The sequence below is a fragment of the Parasteatoda tepidariorum genome, chromosome 1 (assembly GCF_043381705.1).
Source record: "Parasteatoda tepidariorum isolate YZ-2023 chromosome 1, CAS_Ptep_4.0, whole genome shotgun sequence".
Taxonomy (NCBI): Eukaryota; Metazoa; Arthropoda; class Arachnida; order Araneae; family Theridiidae; genus Parasteatoda; species Parasteatoda tepidariorum.
The window spans coordinates 17,277,599-17,295,290 of record NC_092204.1 but is presented as its reverse complement, the minus strand read 5'-3'; the positions used below and the strand labels follow the sequence as shown (position 1 = coordinate 17,295,290).

Here is a 17,692-nt window from a genome sequence, read left to right as displayed (position 1 = left end):
AATGCTAAGACTGAACTTATTTTTTGACCATTTTACAGAGTCTAGCGCTACTTTTAAAAAAATTTCTGCAAATTATTGTTAACTTTCTATGAGAATGGTCCACATATTATGCCTATGATTGATTATTTTTTCTAAAAATAAATTTGCCTTTATTTTTTACAAAAAAAAAGCTAACCTTGTATAATTTTTTGCACCACTTGCTGAATTACACCACAAACTTTCTCTTGGAGTTCTTTTTTCTACTTACTTTACACTTCATTATTAATACTTTGTCCAAAATCTACCGATTTAATATTTTAAAAAATAATCTTAATTTAACCTTGTTCACAATCTAAAAACGTTTCAGAAAAAACACAAACTCAAGCAGATGTTGAAATTCAGTCAATCCTATTATTTTTTAGTGATGTGACACCATTACAAAATCATTTTGCGATAATTATGAAAGACAATTATGTTTTCATGAAGATTAATATTTATTTTAACATAAAATAATCTTTTTATGTTTTTAAAGGAAAAGTTAATATGTAAATGATAATTTAATGCGGGAAAAAAGTCGAAAATAAATATTTATTAGAGGCTGGAAAATCAGTCCATTGAATTTTGCTCAAGACTGATTTCAGTCTTCAGGACTGAAGAGTGTTTGCTTAAACTTACAACTTCATCACAAACATAAAAAAAATTTCTAACAAATTCTTACTGTTTAAAGTATTTTTAGTCCAGTAAAATTAAGACTTTTTCTTCGAAGAAATTAACACACACAATGTTTTTTACAGGAAGCTTTGTTGTGTCCTTATAAATGAAACATGAAAACTCCTCTCATCTGTAAGCTTCCCCTCGTTTTTGTTGTTGAGGGAAACAGAGATGATTTGAGAGAGAATATAAAATTTCTTCAAAACATCCAAGTGAAGCATTGTTTCTGGGTGTTTTTTTTTTGTTTTAAATCTAATAAAATCAATCACGAGATGATTTGGCGAAAAGTTTAGAAACTATAAGGTTTTTATGCACAAATTTGTACACATTTAATCATCTGATATATCGATCTAAACAAGTGAGAAATCGATTTCTATATATTGTTACACTGAATTGAATTAAATTATATACGAGTCAACAGATCGAGTAGTTCAAAATTTGCAGCGTTTCAATGCATAAAATACTATTTTTGACATGACTTATGCTCACTCGTAATATTTGCTATCTAAGAGCTATTTGGACATGGGAGGTACATTTTCTACATCTATTTCGATACGGCAGGGTGTAGCTTGACAGGCAGTACACTTAGAACATGTAGGGAAAACCTTTACTTTGTTTTTGTATGTCATAGATTTGACCATTTTGTATGTCATAGATAACCATTACGAAAGCGAGAAATGATAGTCTGCTGCACTCAGGGTGCGTAGCCAAATTATTCAACAAAAAATAAGCACCTTTTAAGCACTTTTCAAGCATTCAAATAATATTTTTAAGCGCTTTAAAAAATATCCTGATTAGGTAGGGTTGGAAAGTTTTTGGCAATTGACGGTTTTATCTGGTTTTAATCGTCATGTAAAAAAAAAAAAACTTTTGTCATTGTTTTTGACAATTGTGAAAATTTTTGAATCATGTAAATCGAATGGCGTTTTCATACGCTACGGACTGACGATGTGCCAAAATAGATTGGGGTTGAATTAATTGTGAAAACGTTGAATTGAACAATGTGAAAAGTGTCTTCCTGCACAATTCGTAGCGAAAATCAACATGGTAAAGGAAAAATCTTACTTTAGAAAAGGGAAAATTAAACACTTTTTAAACACACCCACTGAAAAAAAGCACCTTTATGGACTTTTAAAAAACGCTACGCACCCTGTGCACTGGAGGGGCAGGGAACCACCAGGGTGATTACTCTGATACTAGTGGTGAGTGAGAGGGACAGTGGGATAGCGTAAATTGATAAAGCGGAAACCCAATTCTGAAAATGTCCGGGATGTCTGAGAAAACAAGGACCGAGCTGCGCTACTTTTAGTAAGAGAAAGACTTACCTCCACCTTGTGTTTGAACTGTTGTAGCTCTACTTCTGGTACCGTCTCCCTTTCTTGTCACAGCGGCTACTTGAATGGAATAATTGGTAGCTGGTTGCAGACCAGTGATGTTGTAACCTTCTGCCTCCTCTTCGGCAACGTCGAATCTCATGGGTTCATTGACAAGATCTCCCTCTCGATTCATTTCTTGAACATGAATCTGATAGCCGCGGATAAGTCCGTTTCGGTCTCTGTTTGCAGGCGGTTCCCATTTTACCTCTACTGTTGTACTGTTAAGGGCACGAACTTTAACATCTCTCGGCATGCCCGGCACTGAAATAATAAAGGAAGACAATTGTAATAATATATTTTGTATTCTAAAAAAACATGCACCAAATGTTTTTCTTCACTCTATTTCAATTTTTCTGCTGAGAACTTTGGCTTAATTTTGTTGAGAATATTGCTAGAGTTTAACTCGTAAGCTATCGATGACAGTCTGGGATTCAATGGTAGTGATGATCTGAAGACACTTTTCACCATTTAGATCAAAGAGCAGATCGTGTTTATAACCACCCTGTTATCCCTCGTGCAATCTGATAAGACATTCAAATTTTATCACGGGGAATTGAAAGCTTGTAGAAAAGCAGTGAAACTGACCAGCGAATATTAATTTGAAAGAATTAATAATTGGTAAGAACAAAGTTTGAAGATGGAAAGGAAAGTTGACCATCACGTCCAAGAACTCATTTCAATGCGCGCACTTTTCACCATTTAGATCAAAGAGCAGGTCGTGTTTATAACCACCCTGTTATCTTTCGTGCAATCTGATTACAAATTCAGATTTTTTTTATGGGGAATTAAAAGCTTGTAGAAAAGTGGTCAAACTGGCCAGAGAATATTAATTTGTAAAAGCTAATAGGTATTGGTAAGAGGCCAATTTGAAGGTGGTGAAGAAAGTTGGTCACCACGTCCAAGAACTAATTTCAAAAGATGACGACTTGGTTCAGAAGAATATGGTAGTCTTATGCATGCCTTCATTCTTGGGAAATTTGACTATAATTTAATGATATTTTGATCAATGACATTTAAGTCAACACAAAATTAATGAAAATTGGAAATGTCTGGTATTTAACGCAAAATGGAAAAATATGGTAAAAGGATACAACTTGCGAAAATCATTAGGTAAACTTGTCCGATATTCTCCACACTTTTCTTTCCTCTCAAGCCCTCTAAAAATATTTCTTCTACCTTTTGCAGTTGCTTTTTCTGCAGCGTCTATTTTTCCAATGGTAAAAAGAACTCGTTTTGTATTAAGTATAAGGGAGATTTCTTTCTTGTCCCTACATATTTTTTACCTCAACATCACCAAAACTAGATTATATATATATATATATATATACATATATCCAATGTAGCATAATAAGTAAATTAAACGTAAAATTTTGGGAAATTTGTAAAGTCAATACGCTTTATACGTAAATTTTACTAAATATTGTCGGAATGACATAACCATAGAGATATGTGGTAAAAAAAGCTTTACATTTTACGTAATATTAACGGAATGGTTTTTACCAAATATTCTTCGGTAAGAATGCTTACGCATATTTTACGAAAGATTGAAGAAAGATTATTTACTATTAAGATTTAGTAAAAATTATTCTGTGTATTTTACGTATTATTAATAAAGCAAATTTATCATTTAAATTTCGATAAATTTCAGTTTGAATTTATTTACGCAATTTTTCTTCCGGATAACCACATTTTTCTTAAATTTGACACTTCAACTTAAGTACATCTTGTTTGTTGACGTAAATAATCATCTTATTATATAAAACGCTAATACGTATGTATCAATAAAACCGATGATATTTCTTTTCTCGCGTTGGCAACGGTTTTCATTTTTAATTGATAGTCTTCGGCGCGCAAGAGCACGTAGTGAGCATCATATGGCTAATCTATATTATATAAAACGCTAATACGTTTTAATTGATAGGCTTCGGCGTGCAAGAGCACGTTGTGAGCATCATATGTCTAATCGGGTGGATTCTCACCGAATTATCAAAAAAATTCTCACAAAATTATTGGGGTTGACGAGCGTTAGCGATCAGGGGGCGCAGCCCACTAGTATATAAAAATAACGTACTCATTCTTACCTAGTAAAAAGTGGTTATATATATNTTTAATTATATATATATGTATGTAACATAAAAAGCTTCAAATGATCTTTTTATGCTATTCCTTTTCCGTAAATCCTTTTCTAAATTTATTATTCTAATCGAAACACTTTCTCACACTTTTAAATTCCCATCCTGTCCCTTAATCTATTTTTGGCTCAAGTATGCATTGATTAAAAGTAAGACATTTTTTCCCTTTGCTCTTTGTGGGAATCGCGCGACCTATTTAATAAACCAAACACAATTACTAAGATTTCTCTTATTCCCTAAAATGAAACATTTTACGAATTTTCTTTGCAAGATTTTCCCTAACTTATATCGAGGAGCAAAACTTTTTCATGACCACTTTTATATGCGTTCTCTGTCTAATAATTAATAAATAAACTTTGTACCCTCCTTCCCTGCCTAAGACCTGTTTTAATCCTTCCACTCAACAACGACATTATATATATGTATATATATTTATATGTAATGTAAAGAACCTTTGCGGACTTGAACTTTAACTGTGCGTAGTGACAACTATACCATTGTGAAATCATATACCTATTTTTTTATATATAAACAAACTTTTGTAATTGTCATTTGACGCTTTTTGTACAATTCAGTTTTAGATCCATAAATCAATCAATTCTATTATTTTCCATATAAATCAAAATAATATGTTTTACTATAATAAATTTATATTTAACTTTCTTCCAACCCTTCAGAGATAACTTACCTGCTTCATCGGTTTTTAAAACAATGGCTTCAGAAAGAGGTCCTTCACCAGCTGCAGTTGCCGCCAATACCCAAACTCTGTATTCCGTCCACGTTGTCAGGTTATCAAGAACTACAAAAGTCTGTTTGGCGTCCACTTGCCGGATAGCGGCAGTGGCCGGATCCGGAGGCTTATTCGACTCCAAGTATAGGACTTTATAGAAAGCCAAATGACCATTTTGTTGGCTTTCGGGTGGGGGTTCCCAAGAGATACGCAGAGAGCGTGAGTTAAGCGTGACACCGGTCACTTCTTGGGGTGGGGCAGTGGGTGCTAAGAGGTAAGAGGAATAAACATAACAAAAACAGGCAAATCATAAACTAAAAATTTAATAGGAGTAATCACCTAATGGAACTATTGATTCATTGTTGGAAAAGGAACAAGGTTTCGATTCAGAAATTGCTCGGAAAAAGAGAAAAAAACTGTATAAGTTACATTGTTGTCTACTAAACTAATTTTCGAACGTATTACGAAATGTACGTTCTTATAATCTTTATTTTTCGATTTCCGTAATATAAATTGGCTTAGGTAGTTTATTTTATTCGTTTCAGATTGACAGATTTTAGGCGTCATGTCCATCCGACTTTTGGATCTTTGGATGTAATAAATTTAATCAAACAATACTTTCAATTTTGAGCACAAAGTACAGATCATTGAATGTTTCTTCAACCATTTGGTTGTTAGGAAATAAAGCTTTGTTATCACATAAAATTTTTTTTTTATCTTACCTCCTTCTAAAATTTTATAATAAAAAGTGAACACTTAAAATGTTAATTTTTTTACTCGATTCATGAATCAATAGTTCCATAAAACTAATAAAATTATAACAGTAAAAAGCAAATAAATAAAATGGTATAAACTAAAAGCTCAATAAAAATGTGCCCAAAAAAAAAAACTTAATAAATAATAATTCTAAGAAAAATAAGCTTTCTAACATAAAAAGCATAAATTATAAATAAGTACAGGAGTAAATAAGATTTTATTTTTGAAACTAATAAGCTGGTTCAAGATAAAAAGATACCGCTTCTCTTTCTTAATTCGAATTAATTTGAAATAATTGAAGCAATTAAGAAAATTGATTCTACAAAGGCTATTTTTTTACTTTTGATATTTCAAGTGCAAAGAAACCGAAAAAAAGGTAATTTTTTTCCCAACTTCTACTTTTAAAAGTGGCATTAAAAAGATTTATAAAAACATGATGACATTATTAATGCAAATAAGATTTGCTTTATCGACAAATTTAATAAATAAATGTATGATTTGAAACAAATAAATTCTTTGTAGTTTCAGGTTTCATTTATTTGTTCTCAAATATACATTTAATTAACATTAATAAACGCGCTATTATTTTTTTAGAATATCTAAGTTAAAAAAAGGTTAAAATTAGAGTTGTATTAATTTAATTTGATTACTTTGAAACGTTGATAAAAGTAATTAGAAAGTCAATGATTACATTTAGTTGAAAATATGCATAATTATATTAAAGCTTGTAATATCATTATACATTTTGCATAATGATATTATAACATTACGTTGTTTTGACATCATTAAACAAAAAGTAATTTAAAAGACATAATTTATAATCATATTACGATTATAAACTAAATTCTCTAAAATATACTTCATTGTAAGATTATAATTAAAACATTTTGTAAAATGATATTTAAAGAATGTATTGTTTTAATATCATCAAACAAAATGTTATTTAAAACAAACTGTATAATAATATTAAAACATCGCAATCTTAAAACATTGTAATATTGAATTATTAATTGAGAATATTTACAATTATTATATTGGATGGTTTTCTTCATGCAATTAGTATGGCTATAACTGAGCTAAGTATAGCTAATAAAAGATTTTCAGTTGATATATTGTAAATTGTATTTATGATTCATTGATTATTAATTTAGTGTACATACATGAATTCGGTACAGAGTTTGGGCTCAGATCTCTAAAAATAGGATAGTAAATCCCACGTGACACAAATGATTTTATCTAATTAGAGAAAAAGACAACAATAAAGGTTCTATGGTATGATTTTTAAACGTTAATTGGGAAAAATTATTTAATATTCCAATTATGATTCCTTTTTTTAAACTCCAATGAGGACAAAAGAGTACCAGATACTGATGAATTGTTTCCAACTATTTCATTATCCGGACATTTTACTTTTAGTTGATCTGAAAATAACCACTCGCAGATCGGCAAATGAACAANAAAAAAAAAAAAAAAAAAAAAAAAAAAAAAAAAAAAAAAAAAAAATGCGCCGATTTAAATTAATTAAAAAATTAGGAGACCCGCAATTAGAAAATGAAAACTGAGGATATTTAAAACAGAAAAAAATTTCATTCTAAAATTTAAACTCATTTATAATTATTTTTTCATGAATTTGGCACCCCTCAAAGCAAAGAACATAGAAAGGAAAAGAAATCCAGCTGTTCGAATACGTAACTAATGCAGGAAACTGCTTTGTTCGGTATGCTGTACCAGAAAAACAACTGTACAGGAAGAGTAAAATACTCAGATTTAGCAGAGCATCATATGTATTAAGATCCAGCGCATGCGCATAGCATGCAAAGTGACAGTCAAGAGGTACCTCACCTGTAAAACGGTTGTTGGATAACTCTACACGTATGGTTGCGTATGTTGCAACATGGATATATTATCAAATATATTAATAGAACGGTATTGTTTATATAGAGTGTAAAAATACAGAACAAACCAACAATAAATAAAAAGAGAAATTTTTCACCCTTACTAGTAGAGGAGAGTACTCCTTGAATTAGGGAGTACTCTAGGGAGTAGATACGGGAGTATCTGCTCCTTAGAGTAGAGGTTGTGAAGAGAGGAGGGTGAAAATCCGTTTTCAAAACTTCTGCTACTGTACCCCTACACAGTCACCGCACCTAGCATTGGTGGACCGGTTTACATTAGGGTTATGGATGCTAGCCTTCTTCCCCTATGTATATTCTTTGCAATAAGGCTCGAGGGCAGATGTTCCCTTTTGCGCTCCCGCTAGCTATGCCACAAAGGACCGCCAGTTGATAACCAATATTTTAGTTTAAAGTAACATTTTAGATTATTCATACGTACCATACTGCTCTGTACGCACTTTAACAGGTGGAGTAGCCGCACCTTCGCCTCTTTTTGATTTTGCCGCTACCCATATGAAGTACTCAGTATCAGGATACAGTTCTCCCAGTGTATAAGATTCTGATTCGATCTCCCTGTGATACTCATGTTGGCTAAAAGTATCGTTCCAATACAGTTCATACCCGATTATATTTTCGCCTGTATGAGTTGGTCTTGTCCACGATAGCTGTACTGTTGTAGCTGATGTTGGAACAGCTCGTAAATTGGTTGGTTGGCTAGGTACTGCAAAAGAAAAACATCGGTTTTATTATGGCGCTGATATATGTGATTTTAGAAAAGTCTTATATTTAAATTTCTCAGGAACTATACAACCGATTTCGCTCAAATTTTGCATAACAGGAAAAATTTCAAACTTTAAAATGATGTAAGAAATTGTATACCTTACACCCGTATTAATTCATGCAAATTTTTTTTTTAAAAACTGCGCTTAAACAATTTCATGTTAAATTATTTATAAAAATTAAGACATATTTAACGTATCAATTAGGTAAAAAGTGTATCAATAGGTCAAAAATTTTTCCTTAACTGAAGTAGAACATAAACTGAGGCAGTTTTCACTAAATTTATCCATAAATTTGCCATTGCTAGCATTTACTCTTGCTTTGCCCATCAGTTTTGAATTTTCAGTAATAAAAGAAAAGAATAGAAATGAGAATCACAAGCGTTTTGTACAGTCTTTATTAGCGGTATAGTTTATAGGCTAGATATTATAAATTATTTTATATATCATTCACTTTTGAATAGAGGGCACACAATCCCATGACTTGTAATTATTTTTTTCTTTTTCGAATGTTAACACATGATTTTACGAACTTGTTCATAGAATAAATCTAATGTGAAGATTTTAATACTTAGTGTATTAAGAGCTCTATTAGAAAAGTAAGACCTTGATATCCTAACAAACTGTATCAGAGCCAAGTCGATAGATTAGAACTTTGTCAGGTAAGTTCTCGGAATTTGGAGGGAATGTGAATAGATTGTTATCAAAAGGTAAGATTTTGATACTTTAATGAACTGTACGTAGGCTTTTACCAAGATCTTGGTAATTTATTGAACTTTATATGGAACTTTACCAAGATTTTGGTACTTCAAAATGTATATAGAACTTTACAAAGATGTAAGATCTTGCTATTTTAACGCATTCTGTATAAAATTTGATCAAAAGTATATGGAACTTTACCAAGATCTTGGTACTTTGACAAAATGTATATAGAACTTTACCAAGACGTAAGAACTTGTTGTTTTAAGGCACTATGTGTTAAAGTTTATCAAAAAGTAAGTTTTTGTTACTTTAATGAACTGTTTGTAGGCCTTTACCAAGAGGTAAGATCTTGGTATTTTATTGAACTATATATGAAACTTTAACTAGATCTTGGTACTTTAACAAAATGCATATAGTACTCTACCACGACGTTAGATTTTGTTATACTTTAACGCACTGTGTATAAAATTTTATTAAAAAGCTAGCTTTATATATTTTAATGAACTGTTTAAAGATGTTCACCAATAGGTAAGATCGTGGTATTTTATTGACTGTATTTAGAATTTAACCAAGATTTTGGTTCTTTAATTAACTGTATATGGAACTTTGCCAAGAGGTAAGATATTGTTACTTTAACACAGTGTGTATAAAATTTCATGAATAGGTATGATCTTGATATTTAACGAAGTTTTTCAGTATATAGAAATTTGCCTGAAGCTTGAAAAGCTGTAATTTTTCTGTGTAAATTTGAGCTTTTGAGTTCACTATTTTTATGATGTATAAAATAGTTTCACATAGGCTGTAGACTTTACTTACCACCCAACTGAGTCTTCATTTGTATCGTATTCGATAGTGGTCCGGGACCTCTGCTGGTGAAGGCCTGGACTCGGATAGAATAGATTGCGTCAGTCATTAAATCGCTTATAGTCGTTAATTGGTTGTTATCTACAATTTGACTTTGCCATGCCTGAACTGGAACATGGGGGTTGGTGGTATAGTAAACTTTATAACCCTGAAATTGAAAAAACCCAGTTTAATTGGTTTTAGTCTTAGAAGAACTCATTTAAATATTTTTGTAGAAAAAAATATTTAAGATTTATTACAAGCTAACAATAAAATAAATAAGCAGAACATATTTTTGACCCTAAGCATTTAATAAACTTGTTTCAAATTATAAAAGCAAGATACACCATTTTAAAATAGATAAAATATTTTTTTGTTGATAATTAGGTACTTGCATTTCAAGAAGATCACGGATACCCACACATGCGATCAATGACGTCAGCTCCAGCTGATCGTTTATAAGCAAAATGGCGTGTTAATGTTGATCTAAGTTTCTTCACATTAGTTAGAGTGCTAATTAACGTTAAGTTAATAAAATACAGCACCGTATCGCACATCGAATTCGTCAAAATGTAATTTTCCCTCGTCTAAGTCTTTTACTTAACTTAGGTTTATTATTTGTTTACGTATTTTACTGTAATCGTGATATATTTTTGCTTTGTGTACCGGGAAACTTCGAAGCATACTTAGTTTATGTTATACAATACTTCGTGTCTGTCTTCGTGAGAAGTAAGAAATATATTGTGAAAGAATTGAAATCTTTGTGAAAGAATTTAGAATGTGTCACTTAAGATAATTGATACTTGACGGGCTTGGCTAACTCGAAATAGAATGAAGAGAAATGTTACTATCGTAAACAAATGCCATGTTTTAACAACCAATCAGAATCGATATATCCATACTACGTCACTTGCAGGTATCCCATTCTGGTACAAGTAGTGAAATATCAAAAAACTTAATCTATAATTCTTGCCGAAATTATGAGACATTGCAATTTACCAATTAATGGAATCCTTGCCGGTAGTGAAAAATGTTGAAATACTATATTCATTATTGAACATTAAATTAATATTGTGCGTTCGCTATGTCAATTTAAATTATTTATTGATTAGAATTTTTAAAAACAACATATAGTTTGCCTTTATTGGATAAAAAAATTGTGTTGACTTACGGTCACTTGACCATTTGGTTCTTTTGGCGGATCCCATTGAATGACGACTGTACTTGAACTAAGAGGAGTCGCCTGAACATTTCGGGGAGCACTCCCTGGTTCTGTAGAAGAAATATTACATTATTATTATTAAATTATTTAAAAGTTAAATCAAGTTGGCCATTTTTTTCAAAGAATCTCTGAAGAAAAAACAATTATCATTTGCTTTCACAGCAACTAGATTGGAGTTCATTATTTTTGGTATCACATTTCCCCCCAATTTTCTTAGCTTTACGTTTATTTATTCTAATTGATGAATACCTTTCATTTCGTTTTCGTTTATCAATTGATGAATACCTGAATACCTTTGTCGTCAGGCTGAACTTGAAATGTTTTCGTGGTTTTCTTCTTATTGTATCGCAAATGCAAGAATTCCCTCAAAAAATTTTCTTCAAAGCAGAGTTTGTCAAAATGCATGATTTAGGAGTTTTTTTTGTCTTCTAAATTGGTTTGAAAATAACAAGGCTATGGAGTTGATCATCGATATTAGTGCAAATTCGGTATGGATCGGCAGTTCAACGCCGTTGTTAAAATAAACTGCAAAATGCTGCAGAACTACAGCTTAGTGGAAAAGCATGACAACTCTAAAACGCGTTTATTTTATTGATAATTTCAATTAATTTAGCAGACCTAATTAAATCAACTGTAGTAGCCCTAATTAATGTAAGGGATTAAAACAAAGTGAAGTTTAGCTTATGATACATATAAAACAAGCTTAACTTTTACTACTTTTAGAATCTAAAACAGCTGCACTTTAATGACTGCATAGCATATTTTGGGATAAAAAACAACAAAGAAATAAATTTCAAATTTGGGGAAAAGACCATACCATTTCATAACAATCACTTAAAGACATTTGATTACACTGTGTTTTGAGATAGTTATCTTTATGTAAGCAATAAAATGACGTCTGTATTATTTGAAACGAGATAGTTCTTTTTCCAGTAAGAGAGAATATGAGTTTCCTTTGCTGATAATAGATGGCAACACTAACTTTCCCTTACAATGTCTGAAGATGAAGTGAATAACGCAATCTATGAGTTACCACTCGATTTTTTAGAGTTACTACAATTATTTTCATGAAAATAAAACGTAGNTAATTAAATCAACTGTAGTTGCCCTAATTAATGTAAGGGATCTGAACAAAGTGAAGTTTAGGTTATGATACACATAAAACAAGCTTAACTCTTAAATACTTTTAGAATCTAAAACAGTTGCACTTTAATGACTGCATAGCATATTTTGGGATAAAAAACAACAAAGAAATAAATTTCACATTTTGGGAAAAGACCACCCATGACAAAATTACTTAAAGACGTTTGATTACACTGTGTTTTGAGATAGTTATCTTTATGTAAGCAATAAAATGACGTCTATATTATTTAAAACGAGATAGTTCTTTTTCCAATAAGAGAGAAAATGAGTTTCTTTTGCTGATAATAGATGGCAACACTAACTTTCTCTTACTATGTCTGAAGACGAAGTGAATAATGCAATCTATGAGTTACCACTTAATTTTTTAGAGTTACCACAATTATTTTCATGAAAACAATACTTTATATTATTATTTTAGTAACTTTAATATTTTTTAACAATGAGATTTTACTTCATTAAGTTTATAAAAAAAGAATAGTATAAATCCGAAGTGCACAAAAAATGTATTTATAATAATAATTGCTTTAAATTTATTATTAAACTAATCAAAATACACATTAAGATATAATTGTTTATTTTTGCATTCGACTTTTACAGATGATTAAATTTGATTCTAACAATGAAGTATGTAAACTGTAAACAAATACATTTTTTGATTTCATATATGAATAAAATTATTATTTCGCTTTTTCGTTATTTGAAGGTTTACTTTTCTTTAATATTACTTAAAACTTATTAAATTAGAAATAAAAATTATTGTTTTTTTTAGTAACATTTTAATGAATGTAACTGAATATAATGTGACCATGATTCGGGTATACAAAAGTACCGATTGTTCAAAAAATGACCAATAATCTGCGTTTAAAGATTTGGACTCAATTTGATTTAAACCATGAAAATTGATAAATGAATAAATTCATATATTGTGCTATAACTACATAGTTATTTCATTGTTTTATAACATATTATAACTATATTGTATTATTAAATGTAGTTTCCATAACTATACCGTTAGAGAAATAATCTTTTACTATTTTCTATTTAAGAAACCAGATTTTAATTCTTTAAAAGTTTCAAATTTAGTTAAGAAGTTCATTCACAGATGGCACTGCTGCCAAAAAAACAAACAACGTTTTCTGCTCCATGTCGGATCATCCTAACTGTAATTTTTACCACAGGTGTTAGATAATTATGTTCTCAGATTGCAAGACGTCGTTGCTTTACTTTGAAATAATTATTTTGCTGTTTTTCTAATTATCAGCGCCATCTGTTGATTTATTTTAAAACTTTCGTGAAAGAAATTAGCTGGCTGCCAGAGCACAGTAAGATTCTTTCTTAAGTTTTTTTAAAATGATTTTTTTTATATCACCCGTAATTTTTAGCCAACCCTTTCAACCGAGTCTCATAAGTATTAAATAATTATATGGTAAAAAATATTTATTAATTTCTCTACAGCTATTATAAAAATTTTTGTATTAGAATTAATTTTACTACTTAAAAACACAATCAATCTTAAAATTCTGATGATAACTGAGTTTTCTTTTTTTAATTTCTAGTGATTTTCAAATACAGCAAAAAAGGGAAAAGTGATAGGGAAAAGTAGGGAAAAAGCATACTAAATAGAGAACACTTACTGTTAGATCCTGAGGAGTCCACTAGAGAAAGAAAGAAGAAAAGGAATTGCGTCAATTGCTTAGTGAAAGAAAGATAGGGGGAAAAAAAGGAAAAATCCCTATTATAAATGAATACCACCAAGAAATGAAAGAAAGGAATTATCTTTTTTGTGAAAAGAGATTTATCTATGATAGTTTTATTGATCGATAGAAAAATTCTATTGAAAACTTTATAGATTGATACGTGGCAACAATTCAACCATTGGTGAATTGTAGATTGGTAGCTTTGTTGTAAACATATACAAATAAAAACAAAATTAAATTTTCTCAAGCGGTAAAGATGAAAGGAATGTAGGATTTAGAAAGGAATAATTCGAAATATATGGCTGAAAAAATATATTTCGGTTAAGGATAAGAAAGTCGGGACATATTTTTTATGTAACAATTTATATCAGACGCACGTTTTATAAGAAAAAAATAATGCATTTAAATGATGTAAGAATTTTTTAAAAATAAAATTTTATAATTTTAAAATATTATTGTAAGATAATATAATGCGAATAATGGGCAACATACTTTTTTCACTACTTAAAACTTAACAAAGTTAACTGTGAGAAGGCTTTTAAAAATTGAGTTTAAGACAATAATATTTTTTAGTTATTACTAAATACAAATAAACTAACTTTGAGTAATCCCAAAGCAGTATTTATTTGTGAGTGGGAAAAAATAGTGTTGAGATTTTTAAGAGAGAGAAATATATATATATATATTTTTACATAAATCAAGTTATAAATAAGCTGACGGCGTCCTGTCCTAAGAAACCAGGCCTTAAGTAGTATGCATTAGATTTCGAAATTCTTTTTGTTATATCCTCGTTTCAATGGGGACCTTAATATGTGTAGGTTTTCTTCTTTAATTTTTTAACAAGTATTCTAAAAGTATGTATAAAGGTGGGTTATTACGAAACACCCTGTATATATCAAACTAAAGTAGAACATCAGCAAATGATTATCTCATTGTTTTTCGCGAATTTTTTAGATCACCATTAATATGAGAAATAATGTTAAACCATGACCGTCTGTATTGTCTATTAAACTAATTTTATCTTGAAACTGCAATATTTTTTTTTATGGAGGATCATTATTAACCGACAAATAAATAATCAAACAATAAATAAATAAACGCTTGCTTAATGAACATTATTTTTCGAAGCTCTTTCACCAAAATAAAATAAATAAATAGATAAATAAATAAAAAAGTTATAGTTTAACATTAACACTTGAGACAAAGCAATATTTTTAAACAATATTTAACGTCATGTCGTAAAGAATTATTTGTAAAACGGAAAAATAACTTGAATATTTTATAAGTTATTAAATTTTTTCGAAAATTGCCGATTTGGCGATTTTTTATCAGCTTAGATTAAAATTATAAAAATCAACGAATAATACTCCATTTTTGAAAATTCTTACGAGTCTAGATAATGCCACGTTAAAAAAAACTTTTTAAATATTAAAAAGAAAAAAAAATATTACGAACGTTCTTCGTTTACACAAAACTGCAGCCTTTCTTCATATTGACATTATGTACCATTTTCAGAATATGCATAGAGGGCGATGATTAAAGATAGACTAACCGTGATCGAACGGTCATGAATGTCTATTGTAAACTGAAAACAGTTATGAAAATAGCATATTAATCGCAAAAACGCGTTTTGTGACGACAGAGCATTCGAAAAACAGCCCCAAGTAGAGTTTTTCTTTTATCCTCTTGATGGGTTTCTATTTTTTCAATTTCCCAATTCAGAAAAATTGTGTACAGAAACGATAGTATGAACACATACCTGTTTCTCCAGTTGTTACAACGGCAGCTTGACTTGGACTACCTCTTCCAATGGCGTTAACGGCTATGACGTAAAATTCGTACTCTGTATACGGAGTCAAGTCTCGTACTGTATAGAACATGGTATTGATGCCACTAAGCTCACTGTAGTCTTGGTTGGCTAGCTTTGGCTTATATTGTATAACGTAGTAGATGATATTCTCGGAGCCAATATCATACGACCATGATATGCGTACAGATGTGGCTGTTACGTCAGAGATCTGTACTCTTGTCGGTGGTCGAGGTAAAGCTGGAATTAAAATAGATAGTAACAATTAAAATAGAATGGAACTATTTTTTATACCTGTTATTTTCAAGTAACATGTTGCGGTTTAAGTTGAGAATCATTACCAATAACTGTTCCAAATAGTACACTAAGTCACATGGGAATGAAAGTATGTCATAACTCAACTTTTTATTGATGCATGTTTTTTTGTATTGAACAAATAGTTTTAAAACTAAATACATGACTTGAATCTCTTAACTTTTATTAGCCATGCAAAAGGAATTAAATTACTTTTTGGTACATATTATTTTTTAATAATATTTTGTGTTTTAAATTGGGAATTATTACCAATAGCTGTTTCAAACACTACATTATGTCACATGGGAATGAAAGTATGCCATAATTCTACTTTTCATTGATTTTTTTTCTTTACACAATTTTGCGTCGAGCGAATAATTTTAATGCTAAATACATAAATTGAATATTTTAACTTTTACTAATCATACAAAAGGCAGTTTAAAAATATATATAAAACCTGAAATGAATGATCTCAAGAAAATTAAAGTAAATAATATGTTATAAAGAAATTCCTTTTCTACTTAGATAAAAAGGAAGAAAGGTCGACTTGTTTCTAGCACTCAAAACTCGACCTTCCTCGGAAGATAACACATTAAAACTAGAATATTCATCTATCTATCTAGATATTTTTGATGAGGAGCGCTGTATTTTGAGCGTTTGAAATATGTCGACCTTTTCTCCGATTTAACTATTAAGCAAAAAAAAAAAAAAAAAATTATATTTTTATTTTTAAGTATATTTAGCACTCAGCTTAGTTACAAAAGACAATATAAAGTTTTGCTTCACATGTGATAATTCAATATTAAAGCTTTATTTACACTTTTAGAAATGTCAGTTCATAAGTAATTTGAACAATAATATCGGGAAAATTAAGAAAAAATGCTCAATTAAGATGTGTTTCGCTTATGTATTGTAACAGTTTCAGTATATTGACATGATATTATGGTTCAAGTAGTTGGATATATATAATACTATATTTTTAATCATAGTGGACGAATGGTTTATTTTCAAAATATTTATTTTTGATTTCTTTTCTCTTCTTTCATCTTTTTAAGGACTTTTGAGAACATCTCCTCTCCTTTTTTTATATTTCATTAAACGCAGCATTATCCACTTTTAATATAATATTTTACAAATACACATAAATGCTGAGCTTAATGTTCTTAAAAAAATCTTATTTCATTATGTATTTTCGAGATGAAATACCTGTTATTAATATCTTCACTTGTCCATTTATAAGGTAAGTTTAATTGAAGACATATTGCAATGTAATAATAATAATANAGAAAAAGCGATTTATATGCAAGATTTACGATGTTTCTGAAATTTATTGTATTATTTGGTGGAAATTATTTAGTACTTATCTGGAAATAACACTGGTTTATCACTATAATGAATCAAGTATTTTAATTGCGTTTTTAATAACTATTACGTTCCCTCTCTAAACGTTGGAGTTTCGGTATTACTATTAAGTTGGTATTTCTATTAAGTTAAACTTGTATTTTGGGTGCACACAATAAAAAAAAAAGCTCATTTTGATAACAATTACCAGCTATTTTTTCGATTAATAACCCTAAAAACTTTAACAATAATATTATTTAATAGGTAAGCTTAACTGATACTAAT

At 29.8% G+C, this 17,692-nt stretch overlaps 1 protein-coding gene across 12 annotated transcripts in view; it reads right to left on the bottom strand.

Annotated features, from left to right (window-relative positions):
- LOC107437287 (tyrosine-protein phosphatase Lar) overlaps nucleotides 1–17,692 on the bottom strand; it is a 753,777-nt gene that overhangs the window by 60,665 nt on the left and 675,420 nt on the right. For 4 of the 12 annotated variants that reach the window (XM_071177245.1, XM_071177243.1, XM_071177248.1 and 1 more), the window contains 7 exons: nucleotides 15,725–16,012; nucleotides 13,903–13,923; nucleotides 11,075–11,175; nucleotides 9,877–10,072; nucleotides 8,019–8,300; nucleotides 4,887–5,195; nucleotides 2,016–2,327 (listed from right to left, as the gene is read on the bottom strand). In XM_071177245.1, coding sequence (XP_071033346.1) covers nucleotides 2,016–2,327; nucleotides 4,887–5,195; nucleotides 8,019–8,300; nucleotides 9,877–10,072; nucleotides 11,075–11,175; nucleotides 13,903–13,923; nucleotides 15,725–16,012 — 1,509 coding nt within the window. The remainder of the gene's footprint in view (nucleotides 1–2,015; nucleotides 2,328–4,886; nucleotides 5,196–8,018; nucleotides 8,301–9,876; nucleotides 10,073–11,074; nucleotides 11,176–13,902; nucleotides 13,924–15,724; nucleotides 16,013–17,692) is intronic. The other 8 variants (XM_071177266.1, XM_071177267.1, XM_071177269.1 and 5 more) reach the window with 2 other exon arrangements.